Source organism: Muntiacus reevesi, chromosome 20, assembly GCF_963930625.1.
Source record: "Muntiacus reevesi chromosome 20, mMunRee1.1, whole genome shotgun sequence".
In the NCBI taxonomy this organism is placed as follows: Eukaryota; Metazoa; Chordata; class Mammalia; order Artiodactyla; family Cervidae; genus Muntiacus; species Muntiacus reevesi.
Window position 1 is genome coordinate 32,212,670 of NC_089268.1, and position 26,842 is coordinate 32,239,511.

At 42.7% G+C, this 26,842-nt stretch overlaps 1 protein-coding gene, 1 non-coding gene and 1 pseudogene across 2 annotated transcripts; 1 reads left to right on the forward strand and 2 right to left on the reverse strand.

Moving 5' to 3' along the window:
* Positions 1-251: 251 nt before the first annotated feature.
* On the forward strand, positions 252-1,199 carry LOC136151235 (olfactory receptor 2M3-like; annotated as a pseudogene).
* Positions 1,200-10,535: 9,336 nt separating this feature from the next.
* TRNAN-GUU (transfer RNA asparagine (anticodon GUU)) lies at positions 10,536-10,609 on the reverse strand. Its single transcript has one exon. It is a non-coding gene; the product is annotated as a tRNA-Asn (tRNA).
* A 2,450-nt stretch (positions 10,610-13,059) lies between these two features.
* On the reverse strand, positions 13,060-16,848 carry ABT1 (activator of basal transcription 1). Its single transcript, XM_065912895.1, has 3 exons — positions 16,596-16,848; positions 15,731-15,936; positions 13,060-15,575 (listed from the first exon to the last, which is right to left on the reverse strand). The coding sequence occupies exons 1-3, from the start codon at positions 16,834-16,836 to the stop codon at positions 15,195-15,197; spliced, it is 828 nt and encodes a 275-aa protein (XP_065768967.1). The 5' UTR covers positions 16,837-16,848; the 3' UTR covers positions 13,060-15,194.
* Between the last annotated feature and the right edge of the window lie 9,994 nt (positions 16,849-26,842).

The following is a 26,842-nucleotide window of genomic DNA, read 5'->3' on the forward strand; positions in this document are numbered from 1 at the left end:
GTTATTTCTACTATGTAAAAGAAGTAAAATGAACACATAGAAATAACTTGTCAGTGGACATGCAGGTTGGTGGAACCTGAGTGTGATTAACACCACCTGACTACAAACTCTCTACTCATTCTTTTCCAGTCCTGACACATCATGTATGTTGATTTATAAATATAGTACATAAGGTGGACAGTGTATAAATAATTATCCAGATATTTAATGTTTATAACTTCTTGTGGTTCTAGATACAGAAAATATTCATCATGGAATGGGACAATCAGACATTCAACCCTGACTTCATCTTGATGGGAATTTTTAGGTACACGCCCACTCACATCTTTCTCTTCTCTCTGGTCCTGGGCATCTTCACAATGGCGCTCTTGGCAAACACTCTCATGGTTCTCCTCATCTACCTGGACACGCGGCTCCACACCCCCATGTACTTCCTCCTCAGCCAGCTCTCCCTCATGGACCTCATGCTCATCTGCACCACTGTACCCAAGATGGCCCACAGCTACCTGTCTGGCAGGAAGTCCATTTCTCTAGCAGGATGTGAAGCCCAAATATTCCTCTATGTGTCTCTCCTTGGTGCAGAGTGCTTCTTGTTGGCTGTCATGGCCTATGACCGCTATGTTGCCATTTGCTATCCTCTTCAGTATTTCAGTCTCATGAACTGGAAACTCTGTGGACTCATGGCTGCCTCTTCATGGTTCCTTGGTGCCTTTGATGGCATTGTTGATGTAGCTGCTACTATGTCTTTCTCCTATTGTGGATCCCGAGAAATAGCTCAGTTCTTCTGTGATGTCCCAGCACTCCTACATCTCTCATGCACGGATACATCCACATTCGAAACACTTATTTTCATCTGTTGTGTAGTAATGCTCCTCCTCCCTTTGTCACTCATCATCATCTCCTACACACGTGTAATTATCACCGTCAGTCGCATGAGTTCTGGGGAGGGTCGGCACAAGGCTTTCACCACCCGTACTTCACATCTTATTGTTGTGGGGTTGTACTATGGAACAGCTCTGTTCATATATATGAGACCCACTTCTAATTAATCCCCAACCCAGGACAAGATGGTGTCAGCCTTCTACACCATCCTCACCCCCACGCTGAATCCCCTTATATACAGCCTCTGGAACAAAGATGTGGCCACAGTATTCAGTAAGGTACTAGGGAAGAGGCAATCTAGAGAACAAACTGGATAATGGTTTACAGGGATTCTTCTTTCTCTCATGACTACTCTCTCTTGCACATTTATTTGTGAAAAAAAATGAAGCCCCACGTGATTTAATAACAAATACACACAGACAATATATAAGTGTGTGTGTGCATATATGTGTGTGTGTGTGTGTGTGTGTGTGTGTGTGTATATACATATACATATTTGTATATGGGCTTTCCAGGCGGTGCCAATGCCGGAGACACAAGTGACGAGGATTTGATCCCTAGGTCAGAAAGATCCCCTGGAGGAGGGCATGGCAACCCACTCCAGTAATCTTGCCTGGAAAATCTCCATGGACAGAGGAGCCTGGCAGGCTATAGTCCATGGGTCACAAAGTCAGACACGACAAAGCATGCACGCATGCTTGGTGATGTCAGCATTCTTTCTACCCCTTCTTATCCCTAAACTACTAATGCATTTTAGTAGCTCAATTTTTTTTTCTTGCCTGTGCTGCACGGGTTTATGGGATCTTATTTCTCTGACCAGGTATCGAACCCAGACCCTCAGCAATGAAAGCATTGAGCCCTAACCACTGGACTGCCATCTTGGCAGACTGTAGATTCATAGACAATGATACGAAATAATAGAGACATCCCAGTTTCTCACAGTGGTAAGTAACATCTTGAAAAACTAGAATACAATAATACAACCAGAATGTTGACATTGATACAGTCAAGAAACAGAATACCTTTGAAACCACGAAGATTTTTCATGTGGCCTTAAACCACACCTGCCTCACTACCTCATCCTTACCCATGGAAGACACTAAGCTCTTCTCTATTTGTGTAATTTTATCATTTTAAGAATGCCATATATGTGGGATTATACAGTTGTTTGTAACCTTTTGGGATTGACTTTTTCACCTAGAGTGGTTATTTCAATATTATTTGTTGTTAAGTGAATTATATTAATATTTCTACTTGTGGTCTTAAAATTGATTCTTCTAAGGGCAAGACAATGTGGAAGCACTATCAACTTTTATTGTTTATTAATGAGGATAATTAAATTTGTTTCTTAATAAATTGCTTGACAGTATCACCTCTGTGCATGGCATTTATTCCTATGTAGCATCATTATAACAACTGAACTTCACTTTTTGAGTCATTAATTTCTTCTTTTCTTAAAAACAGATGATGAAAATCTGCGGAGTTGATTGTCATTGCTGAGAAGTATCACAGGGTTTATTAAGGCAAAACTTACCCCAGTGAATTTCTTAGTATTCAAAAACACAGGGTCAGTTTTTGAAAAACTGCCTAGATTGAAGGGAAAAATTATATCAAGCTTAGATATAGATATCTATCAAGCTTAGATAGAGATGAAACACAGAGTTAAATTGATGATCTTTTTCATTGTTCTCATCTCAGGGCTTATTTTGAAATAAGTGCTTGACCTGTGCAGATGCTGTATTTGCTTATGATGCTTATAGAGGTGAAGAATCATACATATATCCACTGGTCCAGCACATAGAACCCAGGAAGAAGGTATTTTGAAAAACCATGAATGTGAGAAAGAACCATCTATCTAGGTCATCCATCTGTTTCCCAAATGAAGCAGGACTCTGGATAGAGATCTATTCCTTAAGGCTGTAACTGAGATTACTAAGTTAGAAGATATGAGTAGATTAAGCATCCAGGTGAATAGAAAGGAATAAAAGTACAGTGGTTTTCTGGCTTTAAATGATGCCCAGTAAGAGCTACCAGGGTAATGGTGATGGTTTGAAGAATGCTTAAACAAATTGTCGAAAAGATGGAAAGGTCACATGATACTCTGTGTAGGCAAGCATTTGTCTCATATATAATATCATCTATGAGAGTTCTGAACCCCAAAGCTGCTTCTGCCTCAGGGATTCCTGTAGTACAAACTAGAAACATATACACCAAGGATAAGTGGGTTATAATGAGGCATATGAACCTCTGTTTGATGCTCACAATGAAAATATGAGGGTAGCACGCAAAGAGAATGGCATTCCCCAAAACACCAAGTCCAGTTTGAAAGAGAAAAGCAATTCCCAGGATGCCATCCATTGAAATCATTCTGACATTTCATAGACTGAAGGACTTCAGGATGAACTTCTGACTATGTGGATCACAACAAACTGAGGAAATTTCTTAGAGATGGGAATACCAGACCACTTGACCTGCCTCCTGAGAAACCTGTATGCAGGTCAAGAAGCAACAGTTAGAACTGGACTTGGAACAGCAGACTGGTTCCAAATCAGGAAAGGAGTATGTCAAGGCTGTATTTTGTGACCCTGCTTATTTAATTTATATGCAGAATACATCATGTGAAATGCCAGGCAGAATGTAGCACAAGCTGGAATCAAGATTGCTGGGAGAAATATCAATAACCTCAGATATGCAGATGATATCACCCTTATGGCAGAAAGTGAAGAAGAACTAAAGAGCCTCTTGATGAAAGTGAAAGAGAGTGAAAAAGTTGGCTTAAAGCTCAACATTCAGAAAACTAAGATCATGGCATCCAGTCCTATCACTTCTTGGCAAATAGATGGGGAAACAATGGAAAGAGTGAGAGACTTTATTTTCTTGGGCTCCAAACTCAGTGCAGATGATTTTGCAAAATCAAAATTAAAAGATGCTTGCTCCTTGAAAGAAAAGGTATGACTAACCTACATAGCACATTAAAAAGCAGAGACATTACTTTGCCAACAAAGGTCCTTCTAGTCAAAGGTATGGTTTTTCCATTAGCAATGTATGGATGTGAGAGTTGGACTATAAAGAAAACTCAGTGCCAAAGAATTGATGCTTTTGAGCTGTGGTGTTGGAGAAGACTCTTGAGAGTCCCTTGGACTGCAAGGAGATCCAACCAGTCAATCCTAAAGGAAATCAGTCTTGAATATTCATTGGAAGGACTGATGTTGAAGCTGAAACTCCAATATTTGGTCACCTGATGCCAAGAACTGACTCATTGGAAAAGACCCTGATGCTAGGAAATATTGAAGGCAGGAGAAGGGGATGGCAGAGGATGAGATGGTTGGATGGCATCCCCGACTCGATGGACATGAGTTTGAGTAAGCTCAGGGAGTTGGTGATGGATAGGGAAGCCTGGCATGCTGCAGCCCATGGGGTTACAAAGAGTCAGACATGACTGAGCACTGAACTGAACTGAATCTGTTTTTTAAAATTCCTCATTTTAGTAATTATTTCCTGTGACCTCAAGAGACATTAAAACTGGTAGAGAGTAAAGGGAGATGGAGGTGTACAAAGAAGTACTGTGTGGGTGTTAGAAGAAAAATAGTAATTATGAGAAAAAGAGGAAGAGATACAAACTGTGTGTATAAGAGGAAAGTGTTGGAAAACATTTACAGAAGAAAAAGAGTGAGGAGGGAAAGTGGGGAACACAGGAGAAATGGTGACAAGGAAATGACAAAAAGCAAAGTTAGGGTGGAAGTCTAGCATTGAAAAACATATCACAAGGGAAATGAAAGCCCATCAAAATATAGTGGATAGGGAAGAAAGGAAAGAAAAGGTGCAAGTACAGTAGACTGGGATGAGAGAACCGGGCACTTAGCATGTCCTTCCTTCTTCCTTGGTGAATTGCAATTATGACCTTCAGCAATTTTCTGCTCCTCCTTCTGCCACCAGGCTACTGGTAAAGGGATAGTGATTCATTTAGGAAGATAAATATGAATAAGTGCTGTTTTGTGAGTCAATAAATTTAAGGCAGTTCACTCATGGTTTTTGGGCTATGCATGTGAAGCAATTTCCCATACTGAACACCTTCTTACTGAATGAACTGGTACGAAGAAAGCTTGAAGATTTCCATGTGCGTGGGTCTATTACTTTAAAGACTAAGAAAGAAATATTTAAAGATCAGTATATATTCCAGTGAGCATCCCTTAATGTTCTAATTCATTGGTTAAAATAACACTGTTTAGAACACATTGTTCTACATTCCATGAGAATTCAGCATTTCTAAATAATTAAGCATTGCTAATTGTGTTGTTGCTTTAGGGTTATTTGTAAACTGCAAAAAGAATTTTGTGAATGGGCTACATGTGGTTAAAACAATTTTCATTTTAAATGAACCATTTGTAAAAATGTGAAAGTCAAGGCAGCTACTTAGATATTTCAAACTGGTGATCCAAGACCTAATTTAATAACAAGCCTGTACCGGTTTTCCATTGAGAAATATGTAAAACTAAATTTAAAACATAAATATAAAAGATAGTTTAAAGAGGAAAATTAGTAGTAAACTGCTAGGTAGTAGCAGATTAGTAGCATTGGAAATTACAAGTGTGATTTTGAGAATATTTAAAAATTTGGGGTCACTCAATTTTTCAAATATAAGCTTCATATTTTCCCACCCAATAGGAAGGTAGCCTCACACTTAATCTTTTAAAGACTTTTCAAAGAGTTGTTGTTCAGTCAGTCATTCGTGTCCGACTCTTTGCAACCCCATGGACTGCAGCACACCAGGCTTCCCAATCCTTCACTATCTCTTGGAGTTTGCTCAAACTTGTGTCCATCAAGTCGGTGATGCCATCCAGCCATCTCATCCTTTGTTGTTTCCTTCTCCTCCTGCCTTCAGTCTTGCCCAGCATCAGGGTCTTTTCAAATGAGTCAGTTCTTCGCATCAGACGGCCAAAGTATTGGAGCTTCAGCTTCAGCATCAGTCCTTTCAATGAATATTCAGGACTGACTTCCTTCAGGATTGACTGGTTTGATCTCCTTTGTGTTCAAGGAACTCTCAAGAGTCTTCTCTAGAACCACAGTTCGAAAGCATCAATTCTTCAGCACTCAGCCTTCTTTATGTTCCAACACTCATATCCATACATGATTACTGGAAAAACCATAGCTTTGACTAGACAGATCTTTTGTTGGCAAAGTGATGTCTCTGCTTTGTAATATGCTGTCTAGGTTTGCCATAGCTTTTCTTTCAAGGAGCAAGCATCTTTTAATTTCATGACTGAAGTAACTGTCCGCAGTGATTTTGGAGTACCAAAAAATAAAGTCTCTAGCTGTTTCCATTGTTTCCCCATCTACTTGCCATGAAGTGATAGGACCAGATGCCATGATCTGAGTTTCTTGAATGCTGAGTTTCAAGCCAACTTTTTCATTCCCCTCTTTCACCTTCATCAAGATGCTCTTTAGTTTCTCTTCACTTTCTACCATTAAGGTGGTGTCATCTGCATATCTGAGATTATTGATTTCTTCCAGCAATCTTCCAGCTTGTGATTCATCCAGCCAAGCATTTTGCATGATGTACTCTGCATATAAGTTAAATAAGCAGGATGACAATACACAGCATTGATGTACTCCTTGCCTAATTTTGAACCAGTCCATTGTTCCATGTCTGTTTCTATGCTTCTTGACCTGCACACAGGTTTCTCAGGAGGCAGTAATGTGGTCTGGTATTCCCATCTCTTGAAGAATTTTTCACCGTTTGTTGTGATCCATGCAGTGGAAGGCTTTATTTTAGCATAATCAACAAAGCAGATGTTTTCCTGGAATTCCTTTGCTTTCTCTATGATCCAGTGAATGTTGGCAATTTGATCTCTGGTTCCTCTACCTTTGCTAAATCCAGCTTGTACATCTGGACGTTCTCGGTTCATATACTGCTGAAACCTAGCTTGAAGTATTTTGAGCATAACCTTACTAGCATGTGAATGAGCACAATTGTTCTGTAGTTTGAATATTCTTTGGCATTGCCCTTCTTTGGAACTGGAATGAAAACTGACCTTTTCCAGTCCTGTGGCCACTGCTGAATTTTCCAAATTTGCTGACATAGGTAAAGATGGTCAAAAATAAAGTAAGTCCTGAGGAGGTAATGTACAACATGTTGATTTTTTTAAAAAAGAGGTTACACTGAAAATATACTGAGCTGGACAGTATGTTGGGTCATAATCGAAGCCTCACTTCAAAGGACCAGAATCATTCACTTTGCTATTAGTTACAGTGCATTATATTAGAAATCAATAATAACAAGGTAATCAGATAATCTACTCTTGCTTGGAAATTATGGAACATACTTCTAAATAACACATGTGTCAAGACAGAAACCACAATAAAAAGTAAATATTTTTACTCAATTATATAGGCACATCATATTAAAATTTGTGGATGCTGCAAAAGGAAAAGGAAATTTTATAGATGTGAATGCACTTCAGAACATAAGAATGCCTGAAAATATGTAAACTAATTTTCTATCTCAAAAAAACTGAGCAAAAGAAGAGGAAATCAAACTCAAAGAAAACACAAGCAAGACAAAAAGGGATGCATAGAGAAAATAAACATACAGTGGGAGATAATTAACAAAGAACAAGAATGGCTCTTTGAAATACGTTCTTGTCAAATGCAAATAAAATAGTCACCAAAATAGACCATGTGCTGAGCCATCAAATGAGTATCTGTAAATTTAAAATTGAAATTTCACAAAATATCAAATTAGAAATCAACAACAAACATACCAAAAATTTACAGATATTTGGAAACAAAAAATAACCCATGAGTCAAGGAATAAGTCAAATGAGAGTGAAAATATTTAAACTATAAGATAATAGAAGCATAACATAATAAAATCCACAAAAGAAAATGCACATACAAAATTGTATGAAGGAAAACACAGAGCTCTGAAATTTATTTATTTGTTTTTTAAATTTATTTGGCTGCACCAGTTCTTAGTCACGGCATTCGAACTCTTACTGTGGCATGTGGGTTCTAGTTCCTGACCAGAGATCGAACCTAGGCCCCCTGCAGTGGGAGACTGGAGTCTTAGCCACTGGAGCACCAGGGATATCCTGAAATGAGAAATTTAAAAGTCAGGGATCTGTTTCCACATTAATCGGATAGAAAAAAGAAAAAATTCAAACCAAAACAGTAGAAGAAAGGAAAGAGTAACATTAAAAGAGTGAAAAATAATTAAAATATAAAAGCAAAATAGGGGAAATGAACAAAATAAAGAATTGTTTCTCCAGAAATATTAGTAAATTTGACAAATCTCTAGCAAGCTGTTGGGAAAGTAGGTGGATGCCCTATGGGTCCTGATGTGACAAATTTTCTCCGCTTGACAAAAGTCTGGTCACCCTCCTGAACCTTCTCCTAGGCCTGTCTGTGCACTCGCTTGTGAATTCCAGTTTTAGCAAGAACAGTGTGTGTCAATTTAACCAGAAATCCACCCCACCATGACCTGTGATTGCCCTCAATTTCTGATCCATTTCCTCATCCTCCATCATCCCCCAGGTGAGGTCTGATCTCTGAGGATACAATCAACCTGGATCTACAGGTGTTTCATAAAATCTGGAAAATGGAATAAATGTTTTGTCAATACAGAGTGGAGAGCTGTCGCCCTAGAATACAGAAAGCACCACAGAATAGTCCCTCTAGTGACAGAATTTAACAGAAAACCAGCCAGAAAGGGGAAATGTGTTTTGCAGAATCACAGCCCAAGCATCTCCAAAATGTAACACACAATTCGGACCTATGAGATTCGTTAACACATATTTTTATGCTAAACACATGCTTATGTGAGTTTTCCTATTCTAGGTTACCCTACTGAAAAGATTTTTAATGTTATTTCCAAACTTTACTACATGGGTAACATTATGTCTTTACATATTTTCTGTGAAGTAAATTGAATAGAATTATTTTGCATGTCTTCTAATTATTCTTTCATTCCCTTGGGCTTTCAGATCCAAATCTGAGCATCTAGACCTATCTCAATTACTGAGAATTTCAGGATTTTCTGCTTATCCGTTTACACCATGATTCTCAGGGTTTTTTCTACCCCCTAATTTATCATGCCATTTTTGACAATGACTTTTAAAAGCAACTAAAATATATTAGGTGCACATCAAGCTACTCTCACATCCGTCGATGAATTATAGTAAATACTATTTATGATGTAGAAATATGACCCTTGCACTTCTAAATTTCTCCAATGGACTGGACTGTTCATATCAGACTCCCACTTAAAGTTTCTTTATAGAAGACTAGTTAACAATAAATTATACATTTATACTATCTCTATGGGGATGTAATGGACATAATGTAACATGGGATTAATATTTAGATATGCCAAAACACTAAGATTTAAAATTCAATCAAACTTCCATTTGATCTAATTTTATAACCACTTAACTAAGAGTATTTTAACCACTTAAGTGAAGTAATTGAGAATTACTTTATGTAAGGGAACAAAGACTCCTGGCTGTTTCCAGACCTTTGGAATGAATTTTTTATTTTAAGGTTCAACTAACCCTAAGGATGAATCACTTTTATTTTCAAAGTTTTCAAATACATGCAGAAATCCACTGGTCAAGGAGAATAATTCATCATTATAAACAGAGAATGTGTTGGGTCCAGGAAATCACCTGAGGGAATAAACTTTTGGAGAATGTCAGTGTATGTTTCCAAAGAAGGGGTAGCAAATGAAAGTGTTTGGACCATGAAATGTCCCTGTGGTTCTTGAGAAAGTTTAGCACTCTGGTTGTGAAATAGTAGAACTATGCTCAAGCCAGCTCTGCTTTCATGTGGGAGAGATGCTCCTAAATTGAGACTATCTTCATGGCATTTCTATTGGGCTCTATTTCTAAAGATGATGGACCATGTACTTTATCAATTTCAGCTGTATTAAAAATACTCCTGAAGCCTTCTGAAGATTCAGAAAGTCTGCCAGTCAGGAACCTTTTACAAAGAAGATATGGGTCAGGAATCATCCTTTGGGGATCATTTGCTTCTGATCCTAGGATTCTTCAGGTTCTCACCGGGCAACTTTGGGCTCTGGGTTTCTCGGCCAATCCAAGTTAAACTTCATCCTTCCTTGATGATCTCATATTTCAGAAGATCTCTGTCACTGTAGGCCTTTCTGAAGTGCCTCCTTTAGAAAAGGTGCCTGTGGATCCTCTTCTAAAGTCACATATGATCTTGATTTCAATATAATTTTCATTTTTTTCTCTGCCTCCCCCCTCCCCATGTCTGTCATTTGTACTTATTTGTACTGTGTCCTTCTCTCTCTCTCGGTATCTCTAGATTCCCTCACTGAGGTCCCCATAAGTCATACACCCGTCCCTATATAGAACAGAGGGGCATGAAAATATTTGTGTCTCTCCAGATTGGTCTCTCATGCACCAGCAGACAGTCTTAACTTACTGATTTCCTGAGACACCTTCACTCTATCCCTGTTATCACAAAAGCCCTGTAATATTCAATGAAGCTTTCCCAAAGACAACTATAAGAAACATGTTGGTAAGATTTTCATTTAATAAGTAAAGATTTTCAGAGTATGATAGGGAATCAGAATCAAGAAAGTAAATAAACCCACAAACAAGGTTCGTAACAGATCTCATTACATCCGTCGAAGTCGGCCCTGGGTGGGCTTGAACCACCAACCTTTCGGTTAACAGCCGAACGCGCTAACCGATTGCGCCACAGAGCCGAAGACGCTGCAGAACTTCTTTTTTAAGGATGTTATTTTTTCAGCTTAAACTGTATCTCCCATCTTAGAAATGTATCTTTTGCTGGGTAATAATATAGACACTATTCTTAGTAGAGGAAGAGCGGAGTGTCAATTAAGCGGGGATTGGGACGCGGAACTGTTGTTTACCCAAACATGAGCGTAATCTAAGGAAAGACATCCGGACAGAACTTACTCTCATTTCAGTGAGTTTTCGCTAATAATTCAATTGATGGAAAACCCCTGGAAGGGTTCCATAGACACGAAGATACATTAAATGGGAAAGACACCAGTAAGAGCAAAGAAGAGGGGGAAATAATTTAGAAGAAAATGTTAAGTTTTCCAATAGAAAGTTGGAAAAGTTGAGGGGAAACAAATGACCATCACGAAAGTCAAGCCTAGCAAGTTGTTCCTTGAAAAGAACTCAGGCGAGGGCTTCCTTTAGGTGAGTAAAGTTTGGGCACTTTCACATTTAGTTAAATGAAAGCCATAACTCTGGTCTCCCTTGTCTTATTTCGTATTAACTAGTGCTTCATTATGAATTTCTGTTCTGAACGTTCAAATGGGTGCTAGAGTATCAATAAAGTTTACCCAAAAGTGCACAACATTTTTCATTAGGTTATTTTCTTTTTATATATATAGTATATATTATATAAATATATAAAAATATATTTTAAATAGAAACCCTTAATTCAATCACACACAGTAGCTCATGGGTGGGATGAGTGGGCAGGGGCTGACAGAGTCCCGGTAACTCTCAGGTCCCTTGAGACCAGTCCTGGGTCACTGCCCGGTCTTCGCCCTGGAAGCCGCCATCCATTGAAGTCCTTTTACAAGTTAGAAGATGTGCTTCTCAAATATATTTTCTTGTCCTTCCCTCCCCTTTTATCCTTCCCCTGTGGTTTCCAGGGTAATTCCAACCACGCCCTCCCCCATCCTGCAGTATTCTGGGACACAATTGGCGTTTGTGCCTGCACCAGGCTCCTTTTCAAGTTCTTCTGTATCCTCCTGAGTTGATTGACGCCTGAGAGGGGAGGCTGAGGAAAGGGAAAGCCAAAAAACTTTACATTGCTGTTTATGGAAGCTTAGTTCAAGTCTCAGGGGTATTCCGCATTTTAACGTATTAAAAAATAAAATTAAGAGCCTAGAAAACCAAACACTTTAACCGGCTTCTTTCGATTTCATTCCCCCTGGCTGAGTTTATTACTTAGATAGCTTTGTGTTGGTGTGACAATGGTGGGCACATTTACCAAAAAGGAAGAAAATTACTTTTGCTGGGAATTGGATGTGGGACTCTCTCTTCAACACAGATCTCCCTCTGCTGAGGATGGGGCCACATCAAATAAAACCATCTAAGTTGAAAGCGTCTGTAATTCAAAAATTCATTTAATACACCTAACCTACTGAACAGCATAGTGTAACCTGGTGGTGGTGGTTTAGTCGCCAAGTCTATCAGACTAGGCTCCTCTGTCCATGGGATTCTTCAGGCAAGAATACTGGAATGAGTTGCCATTTCCTTTTCCAGGGGATCTTCCTGACCCAGGAATCGAACCCGGGTCTCCTGCATTCCAGGCAGATGATTTACTCCACCCTAAACGTGCTCAGAACACTTTCATTAGTTGGGCAAAATCTAACCTAAAGCCTATTTCATAACTGTGTTGATTATCTCATGTTATTTATTGAATATTGTACTGAGAGTGAAAAGTAAACATTTACCCTTATGATTGAAAGGCTGTCCAGCTCCAGGAGATTATCACACCACTTTTCACTAGCACTTGATAGCCATGGAAAAGATCAAAATTCAAAACTGGTAGTTTCTACTGAATGTGCACCACCTTTGCACTGAAGTTGAAAAATTAAACACTGAACCATTTTAAGTCAGGGACCACAAGCAATTCACTGAAATATTAACTCTCTTAGGGAAACAGGGCACATTCCTGAGGCTTAGACAAAGGGTTTTTCCCCTTCAACTCTACTGTAATACCAGTATTATGTTACAAGACTACTTCCAGAGATATGAAGAACAATGGAAAAGTAAACTGAGGAAGAGTGCTTGGCGACTTATGGACATCTTCAGGGATAATTTCACAAGCCTGGACACACCTATCAAGAGCCCTCCTACTCTCTGAAGCAGGATCCCATTCCTTATTTTACCAATTTATTATTTTCTGCAAATGCAGGGTCCTAGCTTCTTGGATGGTGTGTAACTAAGTTGATTCAAAGAATTCATTGCAACAATAGGTTCGTAACTTAGTCTAATCATATAGGGGATGGTTGAGCGTTAAATCACCAAGTTTGCAACACTTGGTATTAGATTAATCCATTCATATTTGCAGTAACTCTTCACTATATGTCACATGATGTTCATGCAATAAATATTTACCATATACACGAGGGAAGACGCTGGTAATAAAAAAACATTAAGGAGCAACTTGTGTCATAGATGAGCCTAATTTTAATGATGGAGATGGTATGATTTTGTATGCTTGTGTACTAAACAAGTTAATTCACATTAAAAAAACTTAAGCATTGTTCAAATGGGGACAAAACTGGAAGTATAAAAAAGGTATTTTCCTTTCAAAGGGTTTAGAAGTGAGGGAATCACGATTATAGTTCCTGGGAAATTTATTTCCTTCCACCCATTCTTATTTTCATTTTTCACTCCACTTGTGACTTACCCATAGGTGTGAGCTCTACATGCAGAACTGTTTAAACTTGAGACTGAAATGCTGACTTTGAATATCCTTATATATAACATCAAACTGGAAACACAAGTTCCTTCATTCAAAAAATTAGGCCCTACGTGTTTTACTGTTAGTAACTTAAACTTTCTTCATCTTGGTATTCTCTATGTAGGAGAGGTGACAATAGACACTCAGAAATTTGAATAAATGAATAAGACAGCTTGTCAGATTCTGAAACTGGATCTTCCTGGTTCACGTGGAAGACATCATTAAGAGTCTACACGGAATAAACCCACACGAAATGAACACAGAAACAAAAATACCAAGTTCCTAAGATGAGGGTATAACACTCCACAGATGTGTTTGTGTGCTGGGTATGAGGCATATGGATTGTGAAAAATGTTACACCTAATGGACCATAATTCATTTCTCTCCTCCCAAATAAACTGCACCTATCAAGTTGAGATCTTAACAAAACGTGGTTATTTAGAGCCAGAGTAGATGAATCCACTTGACCCAAAGAACACACTGATAATTATATTGATGACAGTTAAACAGAAAGTACAAAAAGAACCTAAGAAAATAAATGATGCAAGCAAAACTCAAATGACTTATTATTATCACTCTAACACTTCCTGTAAGTTTAAAAGCCAGAGTTTTAGTCTATTGTGAGGCTGTGTAGGTATTTTCCAGTTTTTTGTTGACATCTCAGTTTTCAGTTCCCCTCAGTGGCTTACATGCGTTCTATCACCTCCAGAGCTGCTATGCATGTTATTTGTGAACTTCTCTGGTCTAAGGGTAGACAAAATGTATAAAAGGATCCAAAGGGCATCATGTGTGCACAACTCCCTCCTGCGCTTTGCCTACCTTTACAATGGTCTGAACCCAACACGCCATCCGTGGAGCTTTGTTTACAGTTACAGGAGTGCATCAGGCTCTGTCAGACTTTGGTTCACTTCTCAGGATGTTGCTTACTTTCCCAGATAGAATCAATCAGCCCTTCCCACGGCCTCACTCTACCTCTTAAATACATCTGGCATGATGCCTATAGTACTTCTATACATTTATTTCTTAAACATCTGGTTTTTTTAGCAGTCTGTAAGACTTACACCAAGGGCCATGTGTCCTCATATAGTGACTTAGTAAATGCTGAATTAAATAAATGTTAACAACAAGGCCTAAGAAATTGATTAAATAGGTAAATGTTGAATTAGGTAAGTGTTAACAACATGGCCTAAGAAACTGATTAGATAGAAAACTATCCAGGTTAAAACAGAGGGAGGTATCCTGTGTCCAGGAGATGGAACGAAGGTGGGTGAATTCTGTCCAACACACAGAAGTTGGAACTTATCCAATGACCATCTCTACTCCCCACCCGGCATGTTTAAAAATATGTATTTACATACATCTTTTTCTATTCTATATATATATTTTGAAGGTGGCTCCCAAGCCACTCTAGCCCATTAACCCCTGTCCCTATTAACCTTTTCTAAATAAAAAGGATGTTGCTGCTGCCCAATAATGTGGTTGGTAAACAGCCGTCTAGACTAGCCATTATCACTCTAAATCAAGGGAAAGGCTGTTCCTGGGGCGAGAAAGTAGGACTTTTAAATGGTCCCCGTGGGCAGGAGACAGGAAGCCACGAACTGAACAAGGTAAAACAGACATGAGCAGTAGTCATAATCATGCTAGTAACAACTAAGTGCCTCAGCCAGGCATGTACAGGAGCTGGGAGGAGAAAGAGGAGAGGTCTACAAAACTTGTCTGAGGAACTCACCAGACTTCTGGTTTGAGAAACACAATAAAATGTCCGCCTGGGCAGTCATTATAAGGTAGACAGGACGCTGGGCTGGGCTAGGAGGTGGAAGGGGCCTCTCTGACCCTCAAGAGTTCCTGACCAGTGAGGAGTCCTCCCTGCTCTCTGAGGGTGTAGGGGCTCCAAAGATCTTGGCAAGAAGCCCTCGGTTGGAGCGGGCCTGGTCTTGAGCGTTAGCCAGGCGAGCTCGTTCACGTCCCCCTGGCCGAGCTGCCTTCCGGGCTCTCAGCTCCTGCTCAGTAGGACGCTGGGCAAAGGCCCAGGAACCATTCGGGCGGGTAGAGTCCCCATCAGCCGCAAGGAAACGCTGTCCGCGCTCCACACTTCGAAGATAGAAGTCAGTCTCACGCTTGGCCTGGGCAACCTCAGCCCTCAGACGCTGCCTGCGCACCTGGCGCTCAAAAGCAAGATGCTCGCTGAGGTGGGACCAGGTAAAACGGTGCAGGTACTGTGGACGGGAAAACAAGAAAGGATCTGAGTAGGGCAGATCAGAGATGGGGAGTTGACGGAAGGGATGCGGGCCAAAAAGATGACAGGGGTGCGTGGGCTGTGGCCGCGAAGGCGAGAGGATGAGTGGTGCGGCAGACAAGCCAATCCCCTCACCTTGAGGTTCCACAGGTCATAACGGAAGGGGCTGCGCCTGCGGGAGCCCATGGGCGTGTTGTGAAGACTGGCCGCCACACGTTTGGCTACTCGTTTGTCCCGGAACTCCACCCAGCCCTCCGTGTAGTCCTTGCTGTATTTGGAACGCTTTTTCCCTCCGGCCGCGGAGGCAGCTGCTGCCTTCTTCTTGCGCCTCACGAACCCGTCTGGAGTCCAAGACAAAGCAGTGGTCAAAGAGGCCCATACAGCATCCATTCAACAGCACCTCCCACTCACCAATTCTCCAGACCTCCCCGCAGGCCAGGATCCCACCTTGTCTTTGCCCAGAAGTGGCTAACTCCAGAGTCCACACTTTATCCCTTGTCTAAACTCAACCTTTTCCTCAAATGTTAATTCTTTCATCATTATGTCTGCCCCAATCGTTCTATTTAAAACCTGCACCCCCAACCCCAATTCCAATTAGTGACTGAATGGGAGTTGGGCGCAGCCTATCATATACTGTCTCTTGACCTGGGCCTCGACACGACAAAGAGATACGTTCAGTTTTGTGGAAAAGTCACTGAGATTTTAATTCAGGCCGTAACAAACTGGTAAATTCACCTCAAGAAAGTAGGGTGGGCGGAGCCGAGATTAGAATCCAAAAAGTAGCGAAGAGCTTAGGCTCAGCTAGGTATACAGAGCTACCCACATTCCATTTCAGCCTTCTAAGAAACGTGCGCGTCACCTATTTACCAAAGAAAACAGACGCAGGTCCCCGGCCCCGTCAGCGCCTCCAAGCGCAGCTGAGGCAACAAAACACGCACTGTGTATTCACTGCCAGCGAGTACCACCCCTCTTCCCTCCCAATCAAGGCCTGAGCACTTACCCTCCGCCTGGAAAAAAACACGCCCGACCTCCCCGTAGGCGCTAAGAAGGTTCCGTACGTGTAAAGGCCTAAAGCGGGGCGGGATATGGCCCAGGTACACAATGCCCGGCACTACCCGTTTCTTGCTGCCGCCAGCCGCCTCTTCGGATTCCTCCTCTTCCTCCTCTGCCCCTAGTTTCTGGTCACTCCCTTCCAGAGGTCCCAGCTCCGCAGCGCCCGGCTCCAAACCCTCTGCCTCCATGCTTGCCGGTACGTACGACGGAGCAGCCGTAAAGCGCCGCGCCTCTGACGCACTAGTGTGCGACGGCCTGCGTTGGGTGGGCGGGGCCGGCTCGCGTGACGTCAAACGACAAGAAAGAACTGGGCTGTACCCGACAGTGCAGGACCAGCGGAGAGGGCGGAAGCAGGCCCTGGGTCAGCCGCGAGTTTCAAAGCCTGAGAGCCCTTGACTCCGGGGCTGAAGAGACAAAGGCGAGACAGATCCTCAAGTATAATTTACCCTAGAGGATTCCGTGGTGAGATGCAAAATGAGGGGATGAGGCATGCTCTTCCGGAAATTTTGGAGAACTATTTTGGAAGTGAGGAGAGTTTTCTTTGTATTCCAGAGGTCAAAGTAGCATTTTACCCAAAGGACTCGGGTGTGGCTCCAGTTGGGGGATGGCTCAACTTTTGAAGTTTACTGAAATTTCATTTTTTTAATTAATTAAGTTTGACTGTTAACTGTTTTTCAAAATTTAATTTAGAAATTTGAGTTTTTAAAATTTAAGTTTTGAGAATGTAATTTGCCTTTGCAAATAAAAGTTTTAGAAATTTATACAGGCTTAATTTTTGAAAATTCCATTTGTGACCTTTTCACTTAGTTAAAATTTTTTTACTTTAAAATATTAATTTAAAATTTGATTTTGTGAATAAATTGTCTAAAAGTTTTAACTTGCCACAATTATTTCTTTTATTTTAAAATTTGGCACCTGTTTTACATTTGTGTTAATGCATGATTTGTATTTATACTTCTGTTACAAACACCTACTGGCAAATGTATACTTAGGCTTGATTTAAGCCAATCCTAGGACAGGGAGCTTTATTCTCCCTGGGATTTGTGTTTTCACAGTTTTGGGCTTCAGGGTACCCAAAATGTGCCTCAATGGCATACTGATTATGTTAAATTAAAGTTACTAAAGAATCTGGTACTACTACAAGAACGACACTCTTAGACTCTTCTTTATGTCTCCCTAAAAACAAGAAATCTCTCTTGTGAAAGGTGTACTCCATGCATTTGGTGGAAAGACACCATTAGCACCAAAGATATTCTGGGTTAAGGTTTATAAACAAACCTTATTTCTTTACTACCTCAAGCTTAAACTCTATTTAGATTCTTCACTAACTGGGCACCCAGAACCTAAGTTTCTTTGTCTAAAAAGTATAAAAGCTGCCTGATTTGGCCACTTCTTAGGTCCCATTTCTATGGGACCTCCATGCTCATGAATCAAAATTTCTTTCTTTTTCTCCTGTTAACATCTTGCAACCACAGGTACTCAAGAAGAGAAGGGGAAATTTCCCCCTTCCCAACAACAGATTTGCTGTTAGATCACAAACTAATTTTCCCTTTTTTGTAGCCAAGCACTCTAGAAAGCAAACTCACTCAGAAGGACAGCGTGAATAGTGGAGTGCAGTTTATTACACTGGCTGGTCTGAGGCAGTTTCCTCTTTAGCCAGGGTTCCTGAGCAAGTTTTGTGACAACCTTTTATGCCCAAAGTGTGCCAAGCCCACATCCACAAATTCTTTAAAACCCACTCTGGACAATGTTTGTAAGAGATACAGTCAGGTTTTAGCCATAAATTCACATTCTAAAGCTATCTGGACATACAGTTTAGCCCACATCAGTAGGTATTAAGATTACAGAAGATAGTACTTGATTACATAGTGGGCATTGCATTCCTTCTGGCTCTGGAAGATCTAGGTACGGGGTCTGTCTGGTCTGGTTTTTATCCGTTCCAGAGACCTGTTTGGCCACTGGTATTTTATCTCCATGGCCTCCCAGATGTACAGTCCAAAAGTTTGCTGAGAGTGTAAGTTGGAGTTCCTTTTCTTTTAAAAATGAAGTCAGTCCTGTCAGGGCAACCTGCTCCTTTCCTCTTTCATTCCCTCCTCTTGATGCTCTCAACTTCTAGTGTGAGTATCACTCATAGGGACATATTGCACATTAGGTCTTCTGGCATGTGCTTGGGTAAATGCAGTCAATCTCAACAACACAAATTGGACAACACACTGGAGAATACAAGGTCCACATAACAAAATTAACAGAGCAACTGTAACAACGATTGGCAGTCTTCCACCAATCGCCCTTTATCCATTACAAAACAGAAGCCCAAAAAGGTACTGAGTCATCTGACATTTGTTTTACAGGAGCTTGCATATCTCTAAGAACCTCAGTAACATTTCCAGACAAGACTGGGATATACACACAGCACTCAACCTTTATTTTGGCACAAGTCTCTCCTTGAGCAGTGGTCAAGATGTCCAAAGCCATTCTATTTTGAATTACTGCCTTTCTCATTTGTATTTGTTCAGTATTTAATGCTTGAATTACCCTCAGGCTGTCATTTAGGGCCCTTTGGGTGAAATTATTAGGACTTCAACTCTAATGATTATAGCTGTAGTGCCCAACAAAGGAACAAATGCAGCAGTCAAATAATCATACCAGTGGAAAACTGATCATGACAATCTGGCCAAGGGAGGGTAAATTTAAGGGCTCCTGTATTGTTGGCCTAATGTTCCCATGGGCAAAGGCAAGACCTAAAGTACATCTTCCTACTCACCCTGCGGGTAGCCATGGCCACAGATTGGTCCTGCATAGCGAATGAGAGCTATTTGGGGCAATCCACCTGATTCCGGGGTTGACTCCCTAGTCCATCCCAGGCTATTGGGTGGACTAATTGGGATCATAAGTAACTTTACAGGTCTTATAACACTGTTCTGTCCATAGAAAGCCTACTGGCTTCAAGTTCATTTTGTCTGTTGTCTGGTTATATCCAATAGTGTGTACATCTTGTTCCCAGCAAATGTCAGCTATCATAACAAGTTGTCCCTTTTCAGGAGTAATCCCCATATATTCATTTCATATCTGGTAAAATTGGTCAAAATACCTGTTTTTTTTTTTAATTGTTTGGACTTATTGGCTGTCACATAATATTGATAAGCATTTTCTGAGCTAAGAATATAATTAAAATGTATCCCATGACCTTTTGTCAGATCATCAGCCTTTTTATTGAACCAATGAGTAGTGGCTGCTGTAATGACAGTTTCCACACTTGACTTTTGTTGTTTCATCTGAAGAAAATAGTCACATAAACTAGGCATGTCACCCCTTCGTAGAGGCAACACCCACCATGGGAGTCCATCCATGACAGACATGGGCATAGCTCCACACACCCAGCAGTTAGATCTATTATAGAAGTCAGCATAGGAGTGTGCCCATGAGATGAAAACATTGTCTTGTGCTGAAATTATGGTTAGTCCCAGGATACCAGAAAGTCCATGTAGTAGGAGTTGATTGCAGAGCTTCATTTTTTCTTTTTAAGATGATTTTGGTTTCACGGAGATCAGTGGGGTCCTTTTGTGTAGTCAACTTAGCGTCCTCCAGGTCTGTATGGTATGTCCTCTTCACCCTCGTGTGATGGATCCAGGGAGTGACACCTGCAACTTTAACTGCCATGGGTGTAGTTAGTACAACAGTATGTGGACCTTTCCAATGTGGGGCCAAGGAGTCATGCTTCCAATCCTTGACCCACACTTGATCACTGGGCACAAATTCATGAATCTGCTCCCCAAGGGGGAACGACACCCATTCTTGGACACTTAGTTACCTGGTTTATCACTTTACCTAATTGTTCCATCCTCTGGGACATCCCATTCCTCTCTTACGTGGCAAATTTGCCAACACCTGTCTTACTATGGGAGGGGGTCTTCCATAGACAGTTTCATAAGAATAACCATGGGAACATGGGATCATTCTTAATTTGAGCAAGGCTACCGGAAGTAAGTCCATCCATGAACAGTCAGTCTTTATGATCCATTTTGAAAGTGTATCTTTTAGGGTTTGGTTAGTTCTTTCCACCATTCTGGAACTCTGGGGCCTATATGCTGTATGTAATTTCCATTTGACATTTAGAGGTTTACATACTTGTTGAATTAAATCGGCTACAAAAGCAGGGCCATTGTCTGATCCTATACTGGTTGGGAACCCAAATCTGGGGATTATTTCTCGAATCAGACAATGAGCCACTTCATTTGATTTTTTGGTTCAGGTGGGGAATGCCTCTACTCAACCTGAAAAGGTACGTTCCATGACTAGTAAATAATGATAATACCAGTAGGGTCTCACTTCAGTAAAGTTCACTTCTAAATGTTCAAAGGGCAGAGTACCCTTTAATTGTATTCCTGGAGATTTCTGCTTATGTCGGGGGCAGCATTGACCTGTGAGCAAGCAGAATAGTTCTGGGATTCCATTTTACACAAGGAAGAAAACCGTGGTATTAAAAAATATTTCCAAATTAATTCTTCCATTTTGTCACATCCCAAGTGGGTTGTCTGGGGTACCTGAGACACTAATGAAGAGGCCAGTATCTCAGGAACTAGCAACCTGCCATCCAGCAGTTCCCACCTGCCCTTTTCATTCTTGGTGGCCCTTTCTGTTTCAGCCAGCTTGGTCTTGGGCCAGGGTATACTGTGGGAGAGTTGAAGTTAACTCGGGCATTCTCAAGAGCACAAAAGTCTTAACAATCCCTCCCCAGAGCCAAATTCTTCAGCAGCTTGTTTTGCGGCTCTATCTGCCTGTCGGTTTCCCCACGCCTGCAGGGTGCCCTCTTTTTGGTGAGCCCAGCAATATATTACTGTTACTTTTTCAGGTTCCCATACAGCATCTGGTAAGGTCAAGATTTCTTCCTTGTTTTTAATGTCTTTTCCTTTAGCTATCAAGAGCCCTCTCTCCTTGTGTAGGGCCCCATGCACATGCAAAGTAGCAAAAGTATACCTGGAGTCAGTGTAAACGTTGGTCTTCTTACCTTTTGACAATGGGAGGGCCCGAACGAGAGCCCATAATTCAGTCTGTTGAGCAGACCAGTGAGGTGGCAGAGAACCAGACTCGACGATGCTCGCATACCCCGACAGCCGTTGTCCTTGTTTCACCAGGCTGGCGCCATCAGTGTACAGGACCCAATGTGGATCCGGGATTGGCTGGTCTCTCAGGTCAGGTCTGCTAGCATAAACTTCTTCCAGGATTTCTTCACAATTACGTGAGGGTTCGCCTTCCCCCACAGGAAAGAGTGTGGCCGGATTTAAGGCCTGACAGAGCTCAATAGTAACATGGGGGTTCTCACATAAAAAAGTCCCTGATATTGGGTAATCTGCTATGTTGACAACCGTTTGTGGGGATCCCCTCATAGGAGAGCACAGACCTCATGGTGGACCTTTACAGTTAAGTTTTGGCCCAAAGTTAGCTTGGCTGCTTCTCAGACCAGTAAGGCAACCGCAGCAGTCGCCCAAAAGCACCCGGGCCACCCGGTGACAATGTTGTCCAGCCGTTTTGAGAGATAGGCCACTGGTCTATCCCATGTCCCCATAGCCGCTCTGTCCTTTTCAGTCACAGAAAGAGTGAAGGGTTTAGTAAGTTCTGGCAGACCCAATACAGGTGCCGATGTAATTGCCAATTTTAACTTTTCAAAGGCCTATTGCTGCCTCTCAGTCCAATTTAGTGAATCCCCTTCTGACCCTGTTAGGAGTTCATATAAGGGCTGGGCCATCTGAGAGTATCCTGGAATCCAAATTCTACAGAACTCAATGGCTCCCCAAAATTCTCGGACCTATCGTCAGGTTTTTGGTCGTGGGATTCTCAAGATTACTTCTTTCTTGGATTGGTCCAACAGTCTTGTGCCCCCTATCAGGACAAACCCCAAATATCTTACCTCCTCCTTGTGGATCTGTGCCTTTTTCCTTGAAACTCGGTAGCCAACCTCCATCAACAGTTCTAGCAAAGCCTTAGTTCCTTCCCAACAGTGTTCTTTATTCTCTGCAGCCAACAGCAGGTCGTCCACGTATTGTAGCAGCCAGTATCTAAACTTTTCTGGTTGGAATGAGTCCAGATTGGAAGCCAAGGCTTCCCCGAGAATGATCAGGGAATTCTTAAATCCGTGCAGGAGGCAAGTCCAAGTGAGCTGTGGTTTGGTGCTCCCTGCTGGATCTTCCCATTCAAAGGCAAAAATAGGTTCAGATACCTGAGCAATGTGGATACAAAAGAATGTGTCTTTTAGATCCAGGCAAGTATAGATCTTATCACTAGGTGGGAGGAGGCTGAGTAAGGTATATGGGTTAGCAACAGTGGAGTGTAGAGTTATGGCTGCTTGGTTGACCAGTATGAGGTCCGGTACAGGCCTGTGGTTCTGTCCCCCTTCCTTCTTAACTGGCAGGATCAGTGTGTTCCAGACTGACTGGCATTCAGCCATGATGCCCACCTGCCGTAGCCTATTCATATGTGGCAAGATGCCAACTCGCTCCTCCAGCGGTAGTGGGTACTGACATTTCCTGACTGGTATGGCACCAGGTTTGAGTTCTCTTACCACCGGAGCTTGATGTTTGGTAAGCCCGGGCGGGGTGGGGGGGGAGCGTATCTTTCGCCCAAACCTCAGGGAATTGTTGGATCAGCTCTCTCTCTGGATTGTTTAACCCATCTGGCTTCCCTTCCGAAGAATCATGCAACCTCCATTCATCTTGAGGGGTTACTGAGAGGAAAAGTAAATAGGTGGTCGAGCCCACTGGAGAATGGGTCTTTCTTGGGGGGAAAGGTCACTTGTGCCCCCAGTTTAGACAAGTCTCTCCACAACAGACATACTGGGCATTCAGGAATATACAGGAATTCATTAGTCACTTGATTCCCTCCCCCCACCCCCCCCCCCCCCCCCCGCCTCCGCAAACTGGCCTTTTTGTGGTAGACAGAATGGTCTAATCAGCTTGTCCCTGGTTACTCCTACAGTGGACCTTCTCTGGGGGGCTACCGGTTCGGTCACCACTGACATTTCTGCCTCAGTATTCACCATAAAGTCAATAATTTGGTCCTCCACTTTTAGTTTTACCATGGGCTCTTGGGGACCTTGTGTCTTTGAGCCCCAACACTCCTATTCAGCCTCCAGTTCAGCCAGTCCTAAAACAGCCAACGCCAGTTATTTTTCCCAGCTATTCTGGGGCCATTCATTTTTCCAATGGCCAAAGCCCCGGCATCAGGCACATTGATTTGGTTGCAGGGCGGTCCTGGGCTTCCTTGTAGGAGGCTTGCCAGGAGACCAACGCTGATTTAGAGGGGGTGGAGGTTTTGGAGAAGGCCCAGGGAAGGGCTTCCCAAGGCCTCTGCCAGTAACTCGATCCTCTGATCTGCTCTCTTGTTATCTTCTCTCCATTTTTCCTCAGCCTTCTTTTTTGACTCCACGTCTCTGTTTCTGAACACCTTATTAGCAATCTCAATTATCTGTGAGCTGGTCATGGCTAATACTCCATCTACCTTTTGGAGCTTATGCCTGATATGATGAGATACAAAGGCTGTATTTATCACAATTTGAGACCAAGCTGCCTCTGAATCTATTAGTGTATAAAGTCTATAGGTTTTGCATAGTCTTTCATAAAACTCAGTAGGTGTCTCAGTTTGCTTTTGGACTACTTCAGTAGGTTTTGCCGTATTTGTAGGCTTAGGGACCGCCCTCTTGAGACCTTGCTTACGGTACACCCGGGGGCCACTTCTTGCAGCCATTTTCTAGCATCAGTAGGGATCCTGTGTCTTCAGTACTGAAGAGGGTGACTAGCAGCTGGATTGTGTCGTCCCACGTAAGACGGTAGGTTCGAAAAATAGTCTCCATCAGCCTGATCATGACTTGTGGCTCCTCCGAGTACGTTGGAGTGAGTTTCTGCCAATATAGTAGGTCCATAGAGGAAAATGGTTGGTAATAGTAGGTTCAGGGAGGCTGGTGGTAGTGTGTCTGCTCCCTGAATCGGAGGCTGTTGCAGCTCTCTGCAAGGCATTTGTTGCGGGACCCTTTCCCCTGGCTCCTTGGCGGAATGCAGCCTCTGTCTAATTCCTGTGTCTCCTTCCCCCTTTCCGTCACTACTCACCGGGAGAGGCGGATACTGCTTAGGAGGTTCGGCTGAGGCTGAGTCCTGTGGACGTTGACCAGAGGCTCCTACCGCCGGGATCGGAGCCTGCCGTGATGGCGGCTCTACGATCTCCCGGGGAGTTGGCGGGGGAGCAGCTGGTGGAGCCCCAGCAGGCCCTGGATCGGTGATCATTAAGGCGGTCTCCGGTCCTGGTGGAGCATTAGGTGGCCGGCGCGTCATCCAGTATAGGGGAGAGGGCAAATCGCTTCCGTCCGGATCCGGCAGAATTTCTTGTTTGTCGTCAGTCGATTTTTGTGCCGTTAATGTTTCCCCTCTCTCTTTTTGAATGGAGTCTTGCGCAAGCGGGAGGATCTCGAGCCAACCACAGTCATGAATCAATATATGGATATTGATCCGGGTGCCCCGGCTTTCCTGTGACTACTACAGACTGCTTTTACTGTTTCTAAGTCCATGGTGCCCTCTGGTGGCCAAAGAGTAGCCATTCAACCTCACAGACTAGGTGGAGTCGCTTAGGCGTCATCTTCACCACACAGTCTTCGCCAAATTCCTTAAAATTCTTAATCATGCACTCCAGTACAGTTGCCTTAGATTCACTTCCTCCCATCTCGCTTACATTCTCGGACCTTCTTCTTCCTTCCCTTTTCGTTCTGTCCACGAAGTTCTCGGTATCCTAAGTACTTCTTGATATTTCCACTCAATGAAGCACTTAAATTGCCATTCCGCCTCCTTCCTAATCCGGGTGAGTAGAGCCTTCCTGCCAGAAGAGGGATCGGCGTGTCTTCACCTGCAGGTCCGCAGGCCGAACCAGAACACCAAGTGGTCCAAGATTGTTTCTCCTCTGACTTTGTAAGTCCGTTCTGCCTTGGTGGGCTTGGTCGGGTGCGGATGAAAACATAGATGGATTAAATATCCCACGTCCCAGACCGTCTCCGGAAAGGATCAATTCGTATTCACTCGCGTATCTTCCTCCTTTTAGTCTGACAACCCTGAGAAGATCGAGAATTCCATAGCAGATGGGACACCTTCTCTGGGAGGGTAGAATACAACCATACAAAGACCAAGTTTCCTCCCCGCCAAAGCCCTCTCGCAATCGCCTGGTAATAATTTACCCCAAGACGACGCGGTCACCACCTCCTTTGTGACTTTGACGGTCACTGTGTGTCCCTTATTCCCTCCCAGGGGGTTGATCAGGCACCCTCTTCCACCCCGCAGGGTGGGAACCTGAGCGCTTAACTCCCCTGCCGCCGTCCACTACCCACTAACGTGAAAGATCCCGGCGTGGAGAAGCGGAATCTTTCCAAAACTGCGAGGCGCCTTCCCCTCTCTAGAGAATCCGAGCCGCGAAGCCTCGGAGTAGCCCCAAACGGGACTTGTCTCTCACAGTGAGGGGTTTCCCGGCTAACGCACGAAATGTTGTAGCCAAACCCTCCAGGAAGCAAACTCACTCAGAAGGACAGCGTGAATAGTGGAGTGCAGTTTATTACACCGGCGGGTCCGAGGCAGTTTCCTCTTTAGCCAGGGAACACGACCGATTTTTGTGACAACCTATTATGCCCAAAGTGTATGTGCCCAAGCCCACATCCCCAAATTCTTTAAAACCGGCTCTGGACAATGTTAGTAAGAGATACAATCAGGTTTTAGCCATAAATTCACATTGTAAAGCTATCTGGACATACAGTTTAGGCCACATCAATAGGTATTAAGATTATAGACAGTGATTGATTAAATAGTGGACATTGAATTCCTTCTGGCTCCAGGAGGTCTAGGTACCGCGTCTGCCTGGTCTGGTTTTTATCCACCCTGGAGGCCTGTTCGTCTGCTGGTATTTTATCCGCATGACTTCCCAGATATAAAGTCCAAAAGTTCGCCGAGGGTGTAAGATGGAGTTCCTTTTCTTTTAAAAATGAAGTCAGTCCAGTCAGGGCAACCTGTTTCTTTCCTCTTTCACCTCCATGAGCTGAACAACCGCTAGAACGGACTCGGCCCCGGGCGTTCCCAACTATGGCGCGGCCTTGAGCGCGGTCCCTTCATCAAACCAGAGGCCGCTTTCCGGGCTCGCTCCCCTCATCTTGTGTCCGGAGGACCTGTCCGT

Excerpts from the sequence above, each read along its gene's own strand:
- ABT1 (XM_065912895.1), bottom strand. The coding sequence starts at position 16,836 with ATGGAGGCAGAGGGTTTGGAGCCGGGCGCTGCGGAGCTGGGACCTCTG. Across the intron at positions 15,937-16,595 it reads TGTTTTTTTCCAGGCGGAGG|ACGGGTTCGTGAGGCGCAAG; the intron begins GTAAGTGCTCAG and ends CTTGGACTCCAG. Across the intron at positions 15,576-15,730 it reads ATGACCTGTGGAACCTCAAG|TACCTGCACCGTTTTACCTG; the intron begins GTGAGGGGATTG and ends TCCCGTCCACAG.